Source organism: Engraulis encrasicolus, chromosome 1 (genome assembly GCF_034702125.1).
Source record: "Engraulis encrasicolus isolate BLACKSEA-1 chromosome 1, IST_EnEncr_1.0, whole genome shotgun sequence".
Classification (NCBI taxonomy): Eukaryota; Metazoa; Chordata; class Actinopteri; order Clupeiformes; family Engraulidae; genus Engraulis; species Engraulis encrasicolus.
Window position 1 is genome coordinate 42813761 of NC_085857.1, and position 19185 is coordinate 42832945.

A 19185-nucleotide genomic window follows, 5' to 3' on the forward strand; every position below is an offset into this window, starting at 1 on the left:
ATGCTGCTCATTGAAACTGGGCAGCCTATTGCCAAATTTGATCTTTTCATGAAAGATTACTAAGTAATAAACTAATATTTTCTAGTATGGCCCAAGTAGGCCTACAGTCATTTTTGCAGCTAAAAATGGCTATTTCTGGAAATTCAAAATGGCAGACCATGGAGAAGATCCCCCTTTTCATGTATGAATAATTACATTTTTCAAGTCATAATGAAAACTTGAATTTTATGCTGGTGATAAGTATTCATGAAAAAGTGAATGGGCATTAGTGAATGGGCAGCATGAATTCTGGAATATAAACAACTAAAAATCTCACACAGTGTACACTTGTCATGCATTTGAATGAGAAACCGCCGGTCGCCGGTGTGAAAAATACGGTGGAGTTCTATTTTCCAAATGCAGCGCGGCGCGGAGCCGGCTCCCGCGCCTCTGACGCCCGACTACCGCCAGTTGGTGTGTAATAGAGCATGGCAACCCGACCGAAGTCCGACAAGCCTGGTCGGAACCAGACGGGCCGGGCCGAACTTGGACAAAAAAATAGAATATCTGTCGGACTCCGGCTTGAAGCAAACAGACATTGTGAAAATTGTAAGCAACCAGAGGAAACGTTTCAGTTCATGCAACCGGCAGTTTTGTGATTAAAAAAATAAGTAATTGAATATGCATAAATGAAAATGTTGGTAGGCTACTCGTGCAAGTGATTATTATTGGCTGTATACACGCGCCAGTTACCAGTGGCAACTTTTGGACGATCACTCACGAGTCAGCCGAGCAGGGATGCCGAGTCAACTTGCTTTCTTAATAAGCGCCAAATCAACAGTTGTCAGTGAACGCATGGTATTTTGTTGTAGTGTAGGCCATATTTTAGCATGCCTTCGAAGCTGTCTTGAATGTTGAACATAAAATGACAAAGTTTGTCACTGCATTGTTCGCCAAGGATTACATTTGCAGCATGGGCTAGCAAGGAGTATAATATGGATAACGCACACGCTATGCACACGCTACGATAACGCACACGCTACGTGGAGTAAGGTAGGGGCGGAGAGGTTTCCTGTTACTATTTTGTCCACTGACATGTCATGTCCTTCACGTAGGTTCTTAATCGTCACTTTTACTATACAGTTGTAACTATGCGCGTGCAACCTTTCCTGATTTTATATTGACCACATGGACATCAGGGGAAATTGCATTCTGTTGGATGGCCGAACATGCTACTGTTTGGGGTTAACTTATAGCCCATCCTTCTTAACGACAAGGAGCGGCAGCTTCACGGGGCTCGCAGGGATTTATTTGCACTAACAGTAACGTAACAAATGCTTCGATAGCCGCGCTGACTGCATCCAAAACGTATTCGTTAGTTTTCGCCTTTCTTATCCTCTCACGCCCCTCCCATGCATTCGGTCACTGAACCCAACATCTCTGGTTAGTCTAACCGAAAGAAACATAAGGTGCGCTGTCACATGTGTGTGTGTGCTTGTGCGTGTGTGTGTGTGTGTGTATTTATACTTAGGCCTACTATGCGTGTGTAACTAAATTAGGCTACTGCAAATTGCCTCATCCTAACGTCTTTGCCTATCCTTGCTATTTATCACGTCCTATTTATATCCCCGAAACGCGGAGCGTCGGGGATGTAATGGTTTTGCGTGCGCGTCCGCCGCGTCCGCCGCGTCCGCCGCGTAAGGTCTTTCGTGTTAACGCGATAACTTTTGAACGGATGTTTGGATTTGTCCCAGATTTCATGGGTGAATGCTCTAGGGCAGGTTCATGAACTTATTCGAGTTTGGAGGTCAACACTTTCAAGATGGCTGAATTCAAGATGGCCGAATTTTTGTTTGGTCCATAACTTCTGACCGGGTGGATGGATTTGTTCCAGATTTGGTGTGTGAATGCTCTAGGGTAGGTTCATGAACTGCTTCGAGTTGGGAGGTCAACACTTTCAAGATGGCTGAATTCAAGATGGCCGAATTATTGTTTGGCCCATAACTACTGACCGGGTGGATGGATTTGTCCCAGATTTTGTGTGTGAATGCTCTAGGGTAGGTTCATGAACTGATTCGAGTTTGGAAGACAACACTTTCAAAATGGCGGAATTTTCATTTGGCCCATAACTTCTGACTGGGTGGATTGATTTGCCCGGTAACACCTTATTTTAATGGTTCACCATTTCAGTGAATCTACCATATTACAGTGCCCTCCATAATTATTGGCACCCCTGGTTGAGATGTGTTTTTTAGCTTCCAATTATTTAATTTTTTTTCTAAATAATATGGGACCTTAATGGAAAAAAAGAGAAAAATCCAACCTTCAATACAAGTGCATTTATTCAGTGGGGAAAAAATCCCACATAAAGAAATAATTATTTGACATCAAATAATGTGTGTCACAATTATTAGCACCCCTGGTGTTAATATTTTGTACAACCCCCTTTTGCCAACAAAACAGCACCTAATCTTCTCCTATAATGTTTCACAAGATGGGAAAAGACAGAAAGAGGGATCTTCAGCCATTCCTCTTTGCAGAATCTCTCTAAATCATCCAGAGACCTGGGTCCTCTCCTCTGTACTCTCCTCTTCAGCTCACCCCACAGGTTCTCAATGGGGTTGAGGTCAGGGGACTGAGATGGCCATGGGAGGAGCTTGATTTTGTGTCTGGTGAACCATTTCTGTGTAGATTTTGCCATATGTTTAGGGTCATTGTCTTGCTGAAAGACCCAGTGACGACCCAGCTTCAGCTTTCGGGCAGAGGGCAACAGATTTTGATTTAAAATGTCCCTGGTATTTCAAAGCATTCATGATGCCATGCACCCTAACAAGGTTCCCAGTGCCTTTGGAAGCGAAACAGCCCCACAGCATCACTGACCCACCCCCATACTTCACAGTGGGTATGAGGTGCTTTTCAGCATGCGCATCTTTCGTGGTACGCCAGACCCACTTAGAGTGTTTGTTGCCAAAAAGCTCAATCTTGGTCTCATCTGACCAAAGCACACGGTCCCAGTTGAAGCCCCAATACCGCTTGGCGAACTCCAGACGCTTGCGTTTATGATTGTGAGTGAGGAAAGGTTTTCTCCGTGCATGCCTCCCAAACAGCTTGTTGGCGTGTAGACAGCGCCTGATGGTTGATTTGGAGACTTTGTGACCCCAGGATGCTACCATTTGTTGTAATTCTGTAACAGTGAGCTTTGGAGATCTTTTGATTTCTCTTACCATCCTCATCACTGTGCGTGGTGGCAAAATAAACTTGGGTCCTCGTCCAGGCTTGTTTACCACTGTTCCAGTTGTTTTGAACTTCTTAATTATTCCTCTCACAGTGGATATGGGCAGCTGCAGTTGAGTGGCAATCTTCTTGTAGCCTCTGCCTGACCTGTGAAGGTCGACGCACATCTGCCTCACTTGTATGCTGTGTTCCTTTGTCTTTCCCATGTTTAAGAGTGGATAAGAGAAATGGCCTCGGTGTCACGTCATATTTATACCCCAGGGAAACAGGAAGTGATGAATTACTAATTAAATGTTCCTACATACTCTGGTAAACTTTGTAAACTACTGTAGAAATGACAGAAATGCTTCAATTATATTTATTTCCTGGGAATTGTTAAGGGTGCCAATAATTGTGGAACAGGTGATTTAATGAAAAATAATTATTTTTTAGTCAGGGATTTTTTTATTTTCTTACAATTCATTCGAGTTGAAGGCTACATTTTTCTACAATTTTCAGTGTGACAGTATTCTTCTGCAATAAACACTGAATTTATTTTAAGGCTTTTAACACATCTCAACCAGGGGTGCCAATAATTATGGAGGGCACTGTAGGTACAGTGTAATAACCAATGTAACAATATTTAATACCATGTAATACTAGTGTAATACCAGTGTAACAATATGCAATATCAGGTACAGTGTAATAACGAGTGTAACAGTATGCAATACCATGTAATATAGTGTAATACCAGTGTAACAATATGCAATACCATGTAATACCACTTACGCACAAACACATGATGTAAGTTTAAAAAAATGACGGTGTTACACTGGTATAACATTGTATTAAATATTGTTACACTGGTTATTACACTGTACCTAATGTGGTAGATCCAATGAACCATTAAAACAGTATTACCATTTGCCCCATTTTTTGCTTCATTTCACAATAGTTGTTTGCTTTTAAGCCTATGCACGTCATGTCACGTCTGTATGTATCATATACGTTTACGAAATGGTGGACGGGAGTGGTAGGAGTGATGGGGGACTGGAAGCGTCGCGTTTCGGGGATATACCTTAAAGGTTCTTAAGAGTTCTATTTTCCAAATGCTGCGTGGTGCGGAGCCGGATCCCGCGCCGCTGACGCCCGACTACTGCCGGTTGGTGTATAAGGACAGATATGTTTCAATGTATTTTCACCGACGCCGGTAAAAAACGTGGCCGTTCCGCGACGCTTTACCGCCCTGGTGTGTAACACCCTTAAGATTCCCCTTAAATGGCTTCTTCTGCACGACCAGAAAACAGAAAAAAAAGTTTAACATTTACCGACAGGACAAGAAATGTGAAGTGCTTCTTAAAAGGTGTCCACCTTATTTAAAAAATCAGTCTCTCATAGCCTACCTGCTTTTAAAAAAACAGCATTAAAGATTTCTATTTTAATGCAACAGTTCCACGATCCATGCCTCTAGGTGCTGGTAAAGGCAGGAGTGTTCAATATTTTAAACCAAAGAAGTTTTACCGCACACTTGTTTGACTTATTGCTCGTTTATTTCAGAGCGATAATGCGTTTCGCATCCGTGCGTCATCAGGTTCGCTCAGGCATTCATGCAATGCCTAGCGAAGCTGATGGCGCACGGAGGCGAAACGCATTTCTGGCCAAGATTTCTTTTCTTTTCTTTTTTTTTTTGCAATGTACAGAGCATGTCAGAAGTGGGATGGCTTGCCATGAGGCCATGGTGCAGGGGTAGTGGTAGCTGAAGCATTGAATATGAGGTACCTTGGATGGAGGAATTCAATTCAATTCAATCCAGTTTATTGGGACCATGTACAATTAATTAAAACATTAATGTTTCCATTTAATGCACTGTACGAGAGTTAGCCTTAGGCTAGTTTGCATCTGTAGTCCCTGACATTAAAATAAAATACAATAGCATTATCAAGTACAACAAAAACAAATTAAAATACACATAAAACAATAAACAAATCACTCATGCATGTCCCTGCACCCCCCACCCCCACCCAAACAAGATATAAAAACAATTTTAAAACAGAAAGAGAGTTAAGTGTTGTAGAGACTTGCAGTTTTAGAGGTCCCATTATGAAGTGAATAGCGTTTGACTTGTAGGCATGGTCCATCATTAGATGGCTGAATTTGATGTTGGGTGACAAGTAAACACTCTGGATTTAAATGTACAATACAAATACTGTCTGGTTATATAGTACTCAATAGCTTGCACAACCTACCATTTATGGCTTCCAATTCCTTTTTCATACTAAGGTACACCCACCTTTGTAAAAAAAAAAAAAAAAAAAAAAAAAAAAAAACACGTTTTTGACATGCATGTTGGTACTACTAACCTGCACACGGCTTCTACATTTTTTATTAAATGCTAAACAGTATTCTGTTAATTATAGGCCTACCTGTGTAATGAAGGAAGTTGAGTCTAATCTAAGCTCTCTACTGATTTGACTCTTTGACTGCTAGTGGAGCATCAGCCAAAGACACAGGGGAGTGGTTATTTACATCAACATGCAACTGCAATATGCAAATACAATATGCAAACCCAACTCCCGGACCATTTCGCCACAGCTCTTTGTGAATTATGTTGTTGGTAATGTCAATGTCAGACCACTTTTATAACAAATCATGTGCAAATATTCAATTTTCATTGCAAAATGTCTTTATGTAGAAGAAAGAATAAGAAATTGTATTGCATATTACATACAGTGTTAAATATAGGCCTACTTTTACATATACTGTTACAAAAAGTACTTTGTTACTAGTAACTTTGGCACTGATCACTTCATTAGGCCTAGATGTGTGTGTGTGTGTGTGTGTGTGTGTGTGTGTGTGTGTGTGTGTGTGTGTGTGTGTGTGTGTGTGTGTGTGTGTGTGTGTGTGTGTGTGTGTGTGTGTGTGTGTGTGTGTGTGTGTGCGTGCGTGTGTGTGTCTATGGGTTTGACAGGTGCAAAAGTTGAACTTCTCCTTCATACATATAATACCCAGGATAGAGTGGACGTGTGAACGTGGTCTTGACTCTGTGTAGGAGGGTCATCTTGTCAGAGATCTGGTAGAAGGCCAGAGTTCCTGCCCTGTGGTCCACATACACCCCTAATCTACCCCTGTCAATTCCACAAATCCTATGTTTCTTTTTGTTGTGTTGGAAATAATCACCAATACAATCAGATACCATACTCCAGGATTGTGCATTTTCTCCAAATTCTGTATCGTGTCCTTTTCTGCTGATCTCTTGATATGAAACTGCTGCATGAAACGTACATTTACGCACGTTTACCTCCCAGTAGCAGCGGCCAGTCACACTCTCTCTACACAGCACCTGAAACGCCCAGTCAAATCTCTCTGGGTGATCACGGACAATATCATCCTTGGAGTAGCTAAAACATGCTTTTGTGTTTCTGTTGGACAAATGTAGGTAGGGGTGTGCTGTGTTTGGGTCCAGGGTAAAGTTGGTGTAATCTAGAAATAAACAGAAAAGTATTTACAAGGGTTAAAACTTTATAGACTTGACTGGATTCCTCTGCGTGTGTGTGTGTGAATGAGAGAGAGAGTGTGTGTGTGTGTGTGTGTGTGTGTGTGTGTGTGTGTGTGTGTGTGTGTGTGTGTGTGTGTGTGTGCGCGCGTGTGTGTGTGTGTGTGCGCGCGTGTGTGTGTGTGTGTCTGTGCGTGCGTGTGTGTGTGTGTGTGTGTGTGTGTGTGTGTGTGTGTGTGTGTGTGTGTGTGTGTGTGTGTGTGTGTGTGTGTGTGTCTTAGAGTCACTCACATTTTAAAAAGTCTTCCCTTGTTTTGGGCTCCTCACTAACCCAAGAGAGGCCACGTCTTACACTGACTTGTCCAGAAACAGCCACTAGTTTTACATCAGGACAAACAAAATGAGAGAAATCAGAGAATATCAAAACCTTTATTATTATCCAATCAGTCACCATGGGGTTGATTATTTGTTGTAAGCACTACTAAATATTTTATTCCAACAATCAATAAGGATGAATATAATCTTGGTAAATGTTGTGTTGCAATATCCCATCAACCAATTAAGCAATCAAAATGTAATTAGATAGCACAACTATCCCAACTACTTACTGTAGTTGACTCAATGTCTTTCCTTTCACACACACATTCACACACCGGCTCTTGAGGCTGCCATGTAAGGCGCCAATTGTCCAGGGTTCAGAGAGATAAAATGCCCACAGAAACACAATCTAAATCGAGATTGGTAGTAATTTCATTTTAATGTCACTGATTCTTGAGAAAGTGGCTAAAACAGGTTGTAATCTTGAAAGAAAAAAACGAAGTGAATTACAAAATAATATGGTATATCCTCGTAGACAAAGGTCTTGGCTTTACAGAAATGCACAAGGCCAATCTCCCCATTTTCCAGAAATCAGGTTTTTCTCCGATCATACCTTGTTTTTTGTCAACACCGTCAGACACAATTAAAAGCAATAAAAAGTGTATTGATTTGGTTGCATATGTATCTGGAGTTTTTAAGTGATTGTGTGTGTTTTTTGGTTCACACATACGCCTTTAAATGTTGAAAATTCACTTTCATTCTATTTTAATACTGCTTCATGTGTTCTAATTTAAAAAATATGTGCTGTCAGACAATGCTTACTTAATGGCTAAATAGATCAAACATTTTTTTGTAATTTCACAAATATTCGTGTAGGCTTAAATTTGCTATTACTTTGATAATTCAACAACTACAAAGGAAAATTTTGTAAGCACATTCATTTAAAATGTCCAAAACTCCTTCTTACGGTGGTGACTTAAGAACTGACGGTGGTGACAGTAATCTGAAGGTGGAGAAAGTGACCTAATTATTACCTACATTTAGCAAAATAAATAGCCCTCTCAAGTCAATGACATCTAGCATAAACACTTTATTTTTGTGTGTGCACAGTATGTTTGTGCATGTGTTTTTTCTTCATTTGTTAGATACTCTAGAAAGTAGGCCTAGATTATTGAAAATGTGGCATAAACAGGTTTTAAGTTGTTCAAATCCAAAATATAGAGGTGTATTATCATAGATGGACGTCTTGGCTGTGCAGTGAATGTATTGGCCAAGCTCCCCATGTTTTACATTTTTCATAAAATGGGCTCTTTCTTGGTTTTGTCACCAGCGTCAGACAGAATTAGAAGTAAAAAAAATAAGTTTACTGTATTTAAGTGAATTACTTTTACAATTCAACATAATTGTAGATACTTATTGGAAGCATATTCTTAAAACTTGTCAAAAACATGTAAAACACATGCTTTTTTGTGACTATACATCAGATGTCACCACCGTCAGGTTTTGTGACAAAAAACCCTCCAAATGCACCTCAGTGGAGGCTGGAGTATAAGTTTGGGTCACAATTATTACTAACATGTCTAGTAATGTTTCATTAACCAGTACAATTTAGTGAAATATGAAACAAGATGATGAGCGGAACAAAATCTGACGGTGGTGACATCTGACGGTGTGAGACAAAAAAACACTCTTTTACATATTGTGCATTTTTTGCTCACATTAGCCACTTCGTTTTCGCTCTGTTTCTTAGGGGCTTCATGACGCTTCTTAAAAAGTATATATAATTAACATTAATGTAACAATAATACTATTAAAACCCCTGACGGTGTTGACAGTTTATGGTTGGGACAGTACCAGTGTCCAAACAAATTATCAAATTGAGGAGAAATTAGTAAACTTACAGGAGCTTCAGTGATGGTGAAGTACTCAGTAGATCTAAAGGTTTGAAAAGGGGTCCTAAGTAATGACAATGACCTTGCGCATACCTGATTTTATTGTCTTTTAAAAAAAAATCTGACGGTGGTGACTAATATGCTGGACACACTTTGAGCAATCAGAAAATAGTAGTAAATATTGCTTTACACGCACTATGTGCATATTTGCAGAACCACTTCAATATGGACTTTCACATCATGGTGATATTATTCAATAATATCAGTGATCTTTACATTTTAAGTCAATTGAAATGATGATGTCTGTCCTTGGGACAGCTGTTTTTACAGGGTGTGGGCAGGTTTATAGCCATGAAAAGTAATAAAATTACACTTAAATATTTCAAACGACTGTACATTTATGTAACAGACCCCTGTGTCTTTACCTGGATTCATTTTGTTCATGAAAATGTAGTTTATTTTCAACAGAATTGGCAGTTTATTGCAGAGACATGTTTTAGCCGCTTTCTCAAGAATCAGTGATGTACATTGTCTTATAAATACATAGTCTAATTAGATATGCACAAACGATAGTGCTGGTAAGATCCCTTATCACCTGTATGTGATTTCTTGATCTCACTTGTTAAACTGAAAATGGTTACTTTTGAAAAATACATAGCTCAGTAAAAAAAAAAATGAAAAGAGGCTTGACTAATGCATGATGAGGAATGATTTAGAAAAATATATTGAATTTTAAAAATGTATTAAATTTTACTTTAGTTTCCAATCCAGACATCTCATCAGACATCTCTGAAAATCCTACAGGACCGTGGTTCTACAGCATTTTGGTTCGGGATCTAAACTAAACTAAAGGTCATTTTGAAGATGAGCAGAAATACACAAGGGTCAGGAGGACCTTTGGATTCGCTCTCCTCCCACACCAAAAAGCAGTAGAAACGCAAGATTTTCAGAGATGTGAACATAGTGGAGAAGGGAAAAATAAGCGACACGCAACAGTTGTTTCACACAACAATGGCCGCTCGCATGGGCTCACTCATCATCAACATTGATTCTATAATTTCATTTCTAATCTGTGAGTAGTTAAAGTAGCACCTCATTGAAAATGTCAAACAAGTGTTTCCCCAATCATGTGCAAAGATTTTATTTATTTATTTTAATAAAACCATGTTCTTAGACCTACAGTACGCCTATGGCATAGCTCCAGTGTGTTCGTGGAGCAAGGCAAAACTCATTCATCTGGCGAGAGTCAGGTTAAGGCCAGTAAGGTAGTAATTCAGATTGACAATTACCATACGTTTACTGTTGCTCCAGAGCCTTACCTGAACCTTTGTAATTTGAAGTATTAGGGAATGACTTAGGTCTAGCACTACTGATTGAAGATGGTTGCACATACAATCTTCTGTGTTGGGAAGCAATATCAGCACCTATACAGTATAAACACAACAGCAGTTTATTGTAATGCCAAAGACAATTTTCTGTTTCATGTGTTACAGACAATAAAGTGGTAGGCTATACCTGCTGTAGTGCTCATCTGCCTGCAGAGATTCTCTATCTGACTCTGCATCATGGATACCGTTTTCGTCACAGCTCCAAAAGAAGAGTTTGGGGCGTCAAAGAGATCGAAGGGATTTCCAGACTCAGGGGGAGCACTGATTGACTTGAATGTCTGCAGTAGATTAGGAAAGACATGAGGAGGGAGAGAGAGAGAGAGAGATTGTGGATATAGGCCTACCACGTATTAATACACACGTATTAAGAATGTCTTCAACACTAAAGTAACTTCTTTCATTAATATATTTTTCATACAATTTCTGAAAACCAGATAGATCTCACACAGCTCAGACCTTTGATCTCCCTTGTCTGACTGTTCCACATGTCGCAGAACTAAATGTAGTGGTGATCACCTTAAGAATATGGATGTAATCTTCTGTGTGAGAAAGTTTCTCCAGCTCAGCTTCTCTCCTCTTCAGTTCTGCAATCTCCTGCTCCAGCTTCTTCACAAGTCCCTCAGCCCGACTCACCTCAGCCTTCTCCTCAGTCCTGATCTCTTTTATGGCCTCAGAGCGTCTTCTGTTGATGGAGCGGATCATCTCATCAAACATATTCTCGCTCTCGTCCACTGCAGTCTGTGCAGAACTCTGAAAGCAGACATAGTCTCAATCAAAGATGGATTCAAGTTCATGATGTATCTAGCATGTTTTTTTTTTTTTTTTCAAATTTCAGTCAGGAACCAGAATGAAAGATATTAATTAAAAACTTAGTCTTGTTGGTGTAAATACTAGGGATATAGGCCTACCAAATCTAAAATTCGGTTTTTCCCTTGGATTCAATGGGAATATTGTAAAGCTTTTTTAAAAAAAAAATTTTGGGGGGTAAATTAGTTATTTAATTCATTGACAGATTCAATTTTTCGTTGTGCTATACCTTTCCTGCCAACCTTCAGCAGCCCCCCTAGCATCCCTTCACAGCTCCCCAGGGGTCCCCGGCCCCCACTTTGAAGACGACTGGTTTAGGTGATTGTGGCATATAAAGTTTAGGGGAATAAGTCACTAAGAATATACCATGTAAGGTCTATGACACCCAAAATTGGCCAAAATTGCAGCGTGTGTGCGTGCGTGTGTGCATGTTTGTGCAAACTTCATCGCAGGTGGTCACCCTAGTAATAACATGTCAAAGCTGAATGTGTCACCAATGGTGTCTTTAGGCCAGTCAATGTCGTGTTTGACCCAGGACAAATTGCAAAAGTAATAGTCTGTAATCCCTAGGTATGTCTAAATGACATAAAATGAAAAAAAATTCAAGGTCAAAGTTGGAGATTTCCAATTCATTTTTCCATAGGGAGACAAAATAGGTGATATACTTGGTGAATGAGTAAAATCCTAATCCCATTCCAACTTCGACAGAAAAAAAAACACATGCCACTAAATACCAATCTGTAGATTTTTAATATGTGATTTAAAAGTATGAACCATTACTACTGCAATTCGTCCCACGTTTTGGCCTTTTTAGAGCTAGATTCACTGGCCTACTTGTCTCCTCCTGTGGACAGCACATAAAGCTCACCTTGAATGTCTTCAAAGCTTTTCTCAGCTCCTGTAGGGCCTACATCCTTCTCTGTCCTCTGGATTCGCTGCTGGAAAGTCAGCTTACTATGACCCAACTGCTTCTGTTAACATATGAGAGATATGACACATTTGACAAAAACACTCCAAAATATTAGATTGCAATCATAGCAATCTAACAAAAATATCTGATTATAATGAAATGAGTATTAAAAAATAAATATAAAAGTCATATGCATTCTTTCTGTACTACATTAGTGCCACTACACTCACACATCTATGATTNAAAGGACCAGTTCAGTCAATTTCAATATGCTGTTGTATTGCTCACTCTACCCTTGACTTGTCAGTACCCGGTGATGCCACATTTTTCGGCTAAGCCTTGTCCGAGATATGAGCTATTCTGATGGGGGCAGCGTTTGTTTAAATTTTTTAAAAATGAAAATAGGCCTACTCCAATTTTTTTCCCATAAGGTACCGCTGTTTGCTAGTTGTCTGCTGATGTTGTATAACCTTTCGGATGTTTTTGGGAATAAATAAAAATGTTTTTATGAAATGTAAACAAAGAGCTGCCCCCATTACAATGACCAAGATCTCGGAAAAGGCTGAAGAAGAAGAAAAAAAACCCTCAGGTACTGACAAGTCCAGGGTAGTGTGAGCATTACAACTGCATGTTGAAATTGACCGAACTGGTCCTTTAACTGGCCAATCTACCATTTCCTAATTCTTTCCAATAAAATCCTTTTATTAATTTGTAATCAACAAAATTCTGTTCGTACAAAACCAATTGTCTACTAACTCACCTGTTTTTCAGTCCATTCAGCCACAGCAGTCACGGTGTCGTGGCCTCTGTGTTCGTCCATCGTGCACAGATAGCAAATAAGACTTTGGTCGGTGCGACAAAATATTTCAGACACTTTCCCATGACGGGAGCATTTTCTCTCATGTAATTTTGCCGTAGCATCAACAATTGAGTGTTTTCTTCCTGGGTGGAGGTCATTGTGAGCTTTGAGATGAGTTTTACAGTAGGACAGCAGACAATCCAGACAGGATCTCACCGCTTTGGACTTTTTCCCAATGCAGATGTCACATTCAACATCTTCTATTCCCGCGGGATCATCTTTGATTGTGGCCTTACTGACCTTCTCCACGAGTTCAGCGACGATGGTCGTCTTCTTTAGAGCAGGCCTTGGGCAGAAAGTCTCTCTGCACTTGGGACAGCTGTAGACGCCCTTCTGATCTAGTTGATTCCAACACTCAGTGATGCAGTCCATACAGTAACTGTGTCCACAAGGAATTGTAGCCGGGGTTTTCAGTAGATCCAAACAAATAGGACACATCAGTATTTCCTCGTTACTTGCCATTGCTTTTGCCATGTTTTCAGTCTCACACGCATCACAGTTAGGTCTTAAGCAACTCTTCAGTTTCAGTTTCGTTTCTTCTGAACAGACTGCATCAGTAAACCACTCTGCCAAGTCTTCAAGCTGAACTGCTATTGGACAAAACGTTTGTGACAGCCTTTCAGATATCCTGGATGTACTGTTTACTCTGGTTAAAATACAGCCAATGTTTACTCTCTGACAAAGCAATGTCACTTGATATGAAGTAAGCCATGTGAGGAAAATGCAAAACACAGTCTATAAAATAGAGCGTAAAAAAATAAACACTGATTGTGTGTGTGACCATCACAAGGGTTTTTGTGGGTGTGCTGTGCTTCTCTGACTTTCAGGTCGACGTGCCTGACTTTTTCATGCGGCTTCAGTGCACAGATTTGGAAGCCCTGGATGCCTGGGTGGGTGTGAAGTCGGGTGGGGCATCTCCCCCTCAGTGTACTGTAAATGTTGTCAAAACTGAGATGACTTGCCATAAGGTCATCGAGGTGCACACACTATGTGAGCCATACCGTATGAGGGACGCCTAGTGCGAGTGGTAGGTGAAGCATATGAATACAGGTCAGCAATGTAAAATGGGACCCCCTCATCCTGAACGGGCAGTTACATGAGGGACACCCTATGTGTGTGAAGCCGAGTTCGCTCCTCAAAGTAGTAGCAGTGTGATGGTGTGACCTCTAGGGTTGTGGATGCACTCTGTGGACTCTCCTCCCCTTGGCAACAAACATGCTACGATGCAAACAATAATACACAAAACGTAGAAATAGAGTTCCATATGGCTTTATTGAAAAAAAAAATCTTTGTATTCACCACATTTAAAAATGCTCTAGCATGCTCGAAGATTTTATTTGTCTTGCATTTCCCAATAGTTCTCCTCGGAGTACCACGACAACTTCAAGACACAGTTACAGCAAGTCCACAAGCACTCTCATTACTCTCTCTCATTCCTGTCTCTCTCACACACACACACACACACACACACACACACACACACACACACACACACACACACACACACACACACACACACACACACACACACACACACACACACACACACACAGTAGAGTGGTAAAGATAAGCACTCTTTAGAGTCTGATAAAGTATACAAATCAAAAGTAGGCACTTTTGAATTCAACAGCACTGCTGCTTCAGACAGGTATGGTGCTCTCCTGACATACTTAGAATTTTTTTTTATTATTAATAACCGTTTTTAATTTAAACCTCTGTCCCATCTCCCTTCCCCATTAATATATATTTGATTAAGACACCAATACATCTAAAAGGGGCATATTTATTTTGAGTATGTGGTTTATTGACTGACCTGTATAAGTTAACTCAACGTCAGCGGTAAAACTCCAAATAGAAGAGCTCTTTTTTTCAGTTTCATTACAGGTGGTCAAACCACCAAACCCTTATATTTGAAGATTTACTGCTCATCGGATCAACACAGCAAGGTAAGTGGCCAAGTCCGCTCTTCGGAATGCCCCTGAGAGGACACTACAGCGCTGGACCAGGGGTTCTCGACAACATTGTTGCTAATGAAGTTAGCAACTCACTTGGTTGCATTGCAATTTGCCATTGGAAACCTAGCAAGTTGCTAACTGGTTAGCAATGATGCTTTCGAGAAACGAGGTCCAGGACCGAAGCAAATCATTAATTCTGCGCCATGAATGATGTCGGAGCATGTGAGCAAATGATGTGGAGGGAGGGATTGTTCTTACAGGCAGAGGCGACTCTGGGTCCTGAAATTTGACAGAAATTTGCCACTAATGTAACAAAGTGTGAGCTGTTATTCACCATCTAGGGGCCCCAAGCGGCTGCCTGCCTAGCCTGGTGACAAGATGCGCCTCTGCTTACAGGGACATTTAGGCAGAAAAGTCCTTCCCATGTGTGGATGATCTAAATGTAAAATGACTCCCATGTGTAGCTTTGTGATTTATGAAATTTCCCCTGTTGAATCCACGATGATTCAAGCAGGGATTTAAAACATTTGCCATATTCTCCTTCTGGCATTCCTGCGTTTCCTTCGCGAACAGCTTTTGTTTGCTTTTGTTTGAGAGAACACTTGGTTGTACACATTGCCGTCATGCATAGCCATCAGTAGTCTGTGTGCATAATAGATAATAGACAGACCAAGGGGGAAAAATACAACACTTCATAACCAAGCTATACACATAGTCCCGCATATCACATAATATGAAGACGCACTCAAACAAACAGAGTGTCCTCTAAACGTTTTGCTGTTTTTTCAATATAAATATTAAGATATACTTTTAGAGTTATTTACTTGCCTGATCATATTAGAGACGCGTTTCTGAGTTGCTTATTTAAAATCAAGCATATTAAGAGCAAAAGAGGTCAGTCGTCCACTTTGAAGAATGGCTTCGTTTTTAAAGTCTCTGGACATAAGGTTTACAGAAGACTCGCAATAATGAATTGAGCCTGTCCCACACAAGATATAATGCTGCATTTCACTGACTGAATTGGATCTTCATAAAGATCTAGGCTACATGGTTCTGGATCAAACTGAAATATATTTGGTGAACTTGCCTCCATTTTCATCCTCCTCCTCAAAGCCAACTTGCTTAAAAAAACCAACAACCACAGTTAAAAACCTCAGAATAATATATAGGAAATAAAATTATACCTTTTTTTGCTATCCCTATTTGACTCTTCAGTTTGTGGCCCAAACATCTAGTTCTTATTCGTAAGAATTCCGTTCGCTATCTCTATGGGAGTCAGCTCATTGGCTGTCGACCTGACGAAGAGATCGAAAAAATGGTCGACAGCCAATGAGCTGACTCCCATAGAGATGACTCCCTCATCTCACTCTAAGAACTGGGGACATATTCATGTCCTATTGATTTCCTGCCTTGGTCCTAGGTCTTTGCACGATTGCACTCGACTCAACAAGGTGATTTTGGGGGGTTGTTTTGTGTGACTCATGTAGTGACATTGAGAGGCACTAGAATATGCACTCATGAACGAGAAGAAGGAAAAAATAAAAAATAAATGTCCCGGTCCAACATAGGAAGGAAAGAAAACATCGAAGGAAAGAAAACATCAAAGAAAACAAAAAAGGCTGAAAAAGAAATGCTGCCATTTTCAGCGACTTTTGAGTTTGGTCCCCATATTTTAATGCAAGTCATTTCTCTCCCCCTAAATTTAGCCTTCCTTTCCTATCTTAACGGTAGAGTCCACCACCAACCTCACCACCCCCCCTTCCTGTCTCCTTGCAGCTCCCCCAACCCACTGATGCACCCGTCAGGCATACGGTAGCACCCAAGCCAGTCAGGCAGGCAGGCTGGCAGTCAGGCAAAGGAAGGCACAGGGCGAGGGACTTAGGAACCCATCATCCCTTTGGACGCACACTGAAGATGTTGAAACGAGAGACACAAGCGCTCAGGCGTTCAGCCGTCCTTCTCCCTTTCTCCACTCCACGGGAGTCCTGACCCGTCCCGATACAATACGATAAGAGTCCGTTACACTTCCCGTCCCGTGGCAACCTTTAAACTAACGTGTCCGCAGCGTGGGTGGGTGGGGTTAGTAGTACCCGTTAGTAGTGGCAATAGTGTTGCTTCAGTCGGCCACCCGCATCGGACATCACCTCTTCTGCTCCCAGATCTCCGCCATGTTCAGGTCTAGTCGCTCCAGCGATCTCAGAACCTGTACGTTCTCCGTGTAGAATGCTACATCCACCGTTACCAAGCTACACGGGGAAAAACAGAGGGGAAAAACACACGTAATAAAGGTAGAGTATGTACATTTTTTTTGAAGGTGAAGATTGTGCGCATCCCGGGAACAGGTGCAGGACAAAGGCTGACTAATTTTTGGAGTCTGCACACTTTAAAATCAGAATCTGATGAAAACCGATGAAGTCAAAACCTAATCTGTGGATAACATTTTCCACATTTCGAAGCTTACATATGAAAGCATACCAATACATGGGTTCACCGTGTTTGTAAACACGATATTGTGAGGAGGGGCAAGACACTGGCAGCCAACCACGTGAGCTAATTTTTTTGACCGACAGCGGTTTCCAACAATCAGAGGTTGAGTTGTGCGAAGTTAGTTTCACGCAGTCAGGGGAACACAAAAATGTAGAACCCATGTATAAAAGCAAACCAATAAACAAAAAAAATATTTATTTTTTTAAAAAAAGAAAGAAAGAAAGGTGACTGACCCATGTTGAGGACCTCCATCATTCACCACCCCCAGTTTGGACAGCTGCCTTTTCAGGTGCAGTTTGAAGCTGGCATTGATCCTCAAAAACAGCATCTACAAACACACACCAGGATCATTTGTTATTACACATTCGTCTTAAAAAAAAAGCAAAGCCAAGGGCTGGTTCCAGTCTTTGTGACAGCTGCATTTCCTAATAATTGACCGTAAGTGGGTTTAGCCCATAACTGGGAATAAAATGTTTACAACTTGCATTCGAAAAAGTAGAGGGGACCGGGCCTTTGCAGTTGTTGGCCCTAAACTGTGGAATGAGCTCCCTCTTCATATCCTGGCTCCCTACTTAGCCGTTTTTAAAACAGATCTAAAACCCCATTTTTATGCCCAGGATTTTATTTCTCTTTGTTCTTGTCTTTTAATCTCATCTGGGCCTTATTGATTTACCTTTATTTATCGCTTTAACCCATCTCTTTTACACTTCTTTTGTATTGACATTCCTGTGTGATCTCTATTATTTCAGGAGTTTATTTAGATAGGCCTATCTCTTTTTATTGATATTGACTTCAGCGCATTAATCCAGCTACACCGTATCCACTAATGTTTGTGCTTTTGTTTTGTGCGTTTTATGGGTGTCTTCAAGTCTTTTGTCTGTGTTGTTTCAAGTCTTTTTTTTACCTAGGTCTTCCTGTTAGCACTTTGGTCAGCTGCTTTTGTTGTGTTAAAAGTGCATTACAAATACACTTTGACTTGACTCCTTGCTTTCTGCGAAACCATTAAAGAGGGTAAATATGCATCACCAGCAGAAATAGACCTCGTTAGTCACAAGTTTATTAACTACCTAGCCTGATTATCATCGACGTTCAAATCTCTTCCAGACTTGGTCCGACCAAGAGCATAACAATTAACATTTCCCAAACGGCATGGTTGACTCGCGTCTCTTGGTTTGCTTATGGTTGTTTGCTTCCCGACAAAGTGAAAGGAGTTCCCGTATTTTCGGGAACTCAGAAAGTACTTGCATTGCTCTTGATCTGACCAGTTGCAACGCCGAAGCTGTTGCGTCACAAGGAGGGTGGCTATTAACTACCCCTTTATATTAAAATAATTTAGCAGATATTAGCCCCTAATCGAGGTTGAAGAGGAGGGAAGGGTAAGCAAGAGTGTAATAGCATGAAGACACGTGACGGGCAAGTGGAAGTTGCCGTTGCTAACATAGGATGGGAGGAGAGCAGTCGTGTGTGTGTGTGTGTGTGTGTGTGCGCGCGTGTATATGTGCGTGTGCGTGTGTTAGTGCGTGTGTCTGTGTGTACCAACCTGTGTCTGCTCCTCTGGCAGTAGGTCGTAGATGGCCTCGTGCATTTTGGCCATCTGCTTGCAGATGTTGCGGAAACAAGCAGAGGGCATGGGCGCCTTTACTTCATACTGCAATGGGATAAAGCATTGGAATTAATGAATATATTATACACATACCTTCATTAAAGCATTGCAATTAATGAATATATTATACACATACCTTCATTAAAGCATTGCAATTAATGAATATACTATACACCAGGGGTATTCAATTGAAAATCACAGAGGGCCAGTTTATCAAATTCTCCACAGTGAAAGGGCCGAACGTAATATCATATATAGATAGTGCGCCTATGTTTTCATTT

At 40.8% G+C, this 19185-nt stretch overlaps 2 protein-coding genes across 2 annotated transcripts in view; both read right to left on the reverse strand.

Moving 5' to 3' along the window:
* Positions 1-10733: 10733 nt before the first annotated feature.
* Positions 10734-13339, reverse strand: LOC134457312 (E3 ubiquitin/ISG15 ligase TRIM25-like). The gene is made up of 3 exons (XM_063209267.1): positions 12761-13339; positions 12002-12061; positions 10734-11033 (listed from the first exon to the last, which is right to left on the reverse strand). The coding sequence occupies exons 1-3, from the start codon at positions 13331-13333 to the stop codon at positions 10734-10736; spliced, it is 933 nt and encodes a 310-aa protein (XP_063065337.1). The 5' UTR covers positions 13334-13339.
* A 773-nt stretch (positions 13340-14112) lies between these two features.
* Positions 14113-19185, reverse strand: part of vps54 (VPS54 subunit of GARP complex) — a 34283-nt gene continuing 29210 nt past the window's right edge. Inside the window, exons 23-25 of the mRNA XM_063202760.1 lie at positions 18842-18949; positions 17535-17629; positions 14113-17060 (exon numbers count right to left, since the gene is read on the reverse strand). Of these exons, the coding sequence (XP_063058830.1) occupies positions 16955-17060; positions 17535-17629; positions 18842-18949 (309 nt within the window). The 3' untranslated portion in view covers positions 14113-16954. The remainder of the gene's footprint in view (positions 17061-17534; positions 17630-18841; positions 18950-19185) is intronic.

Excerpts from the sequence above, each read along its gene's own strand:
- LOC134457312 (XM_063209267.1), bottom strand. The coding sequence starts at position 13,333 with ATGGCAAAAGCAATGGCAAGTAACGAGGAAATACTGATGTGTCCTATT. Across the intron at positions 12,062-12,760 it reads CTGAATGGACTGAAAAACAG|AAGCAGTTGGGTCATAGTAA; the intron begins GTGAGTTAGTAG and ends ATATGTTAACAG. Across the intron at positions 11,034-12,001 it reads TCCAGAGGACAGAGAAGGAT|AGTTCTGCACAGACTGCAGT; the intron begins GTAGGCCCTACA and ends GTCTGCTTTCAG.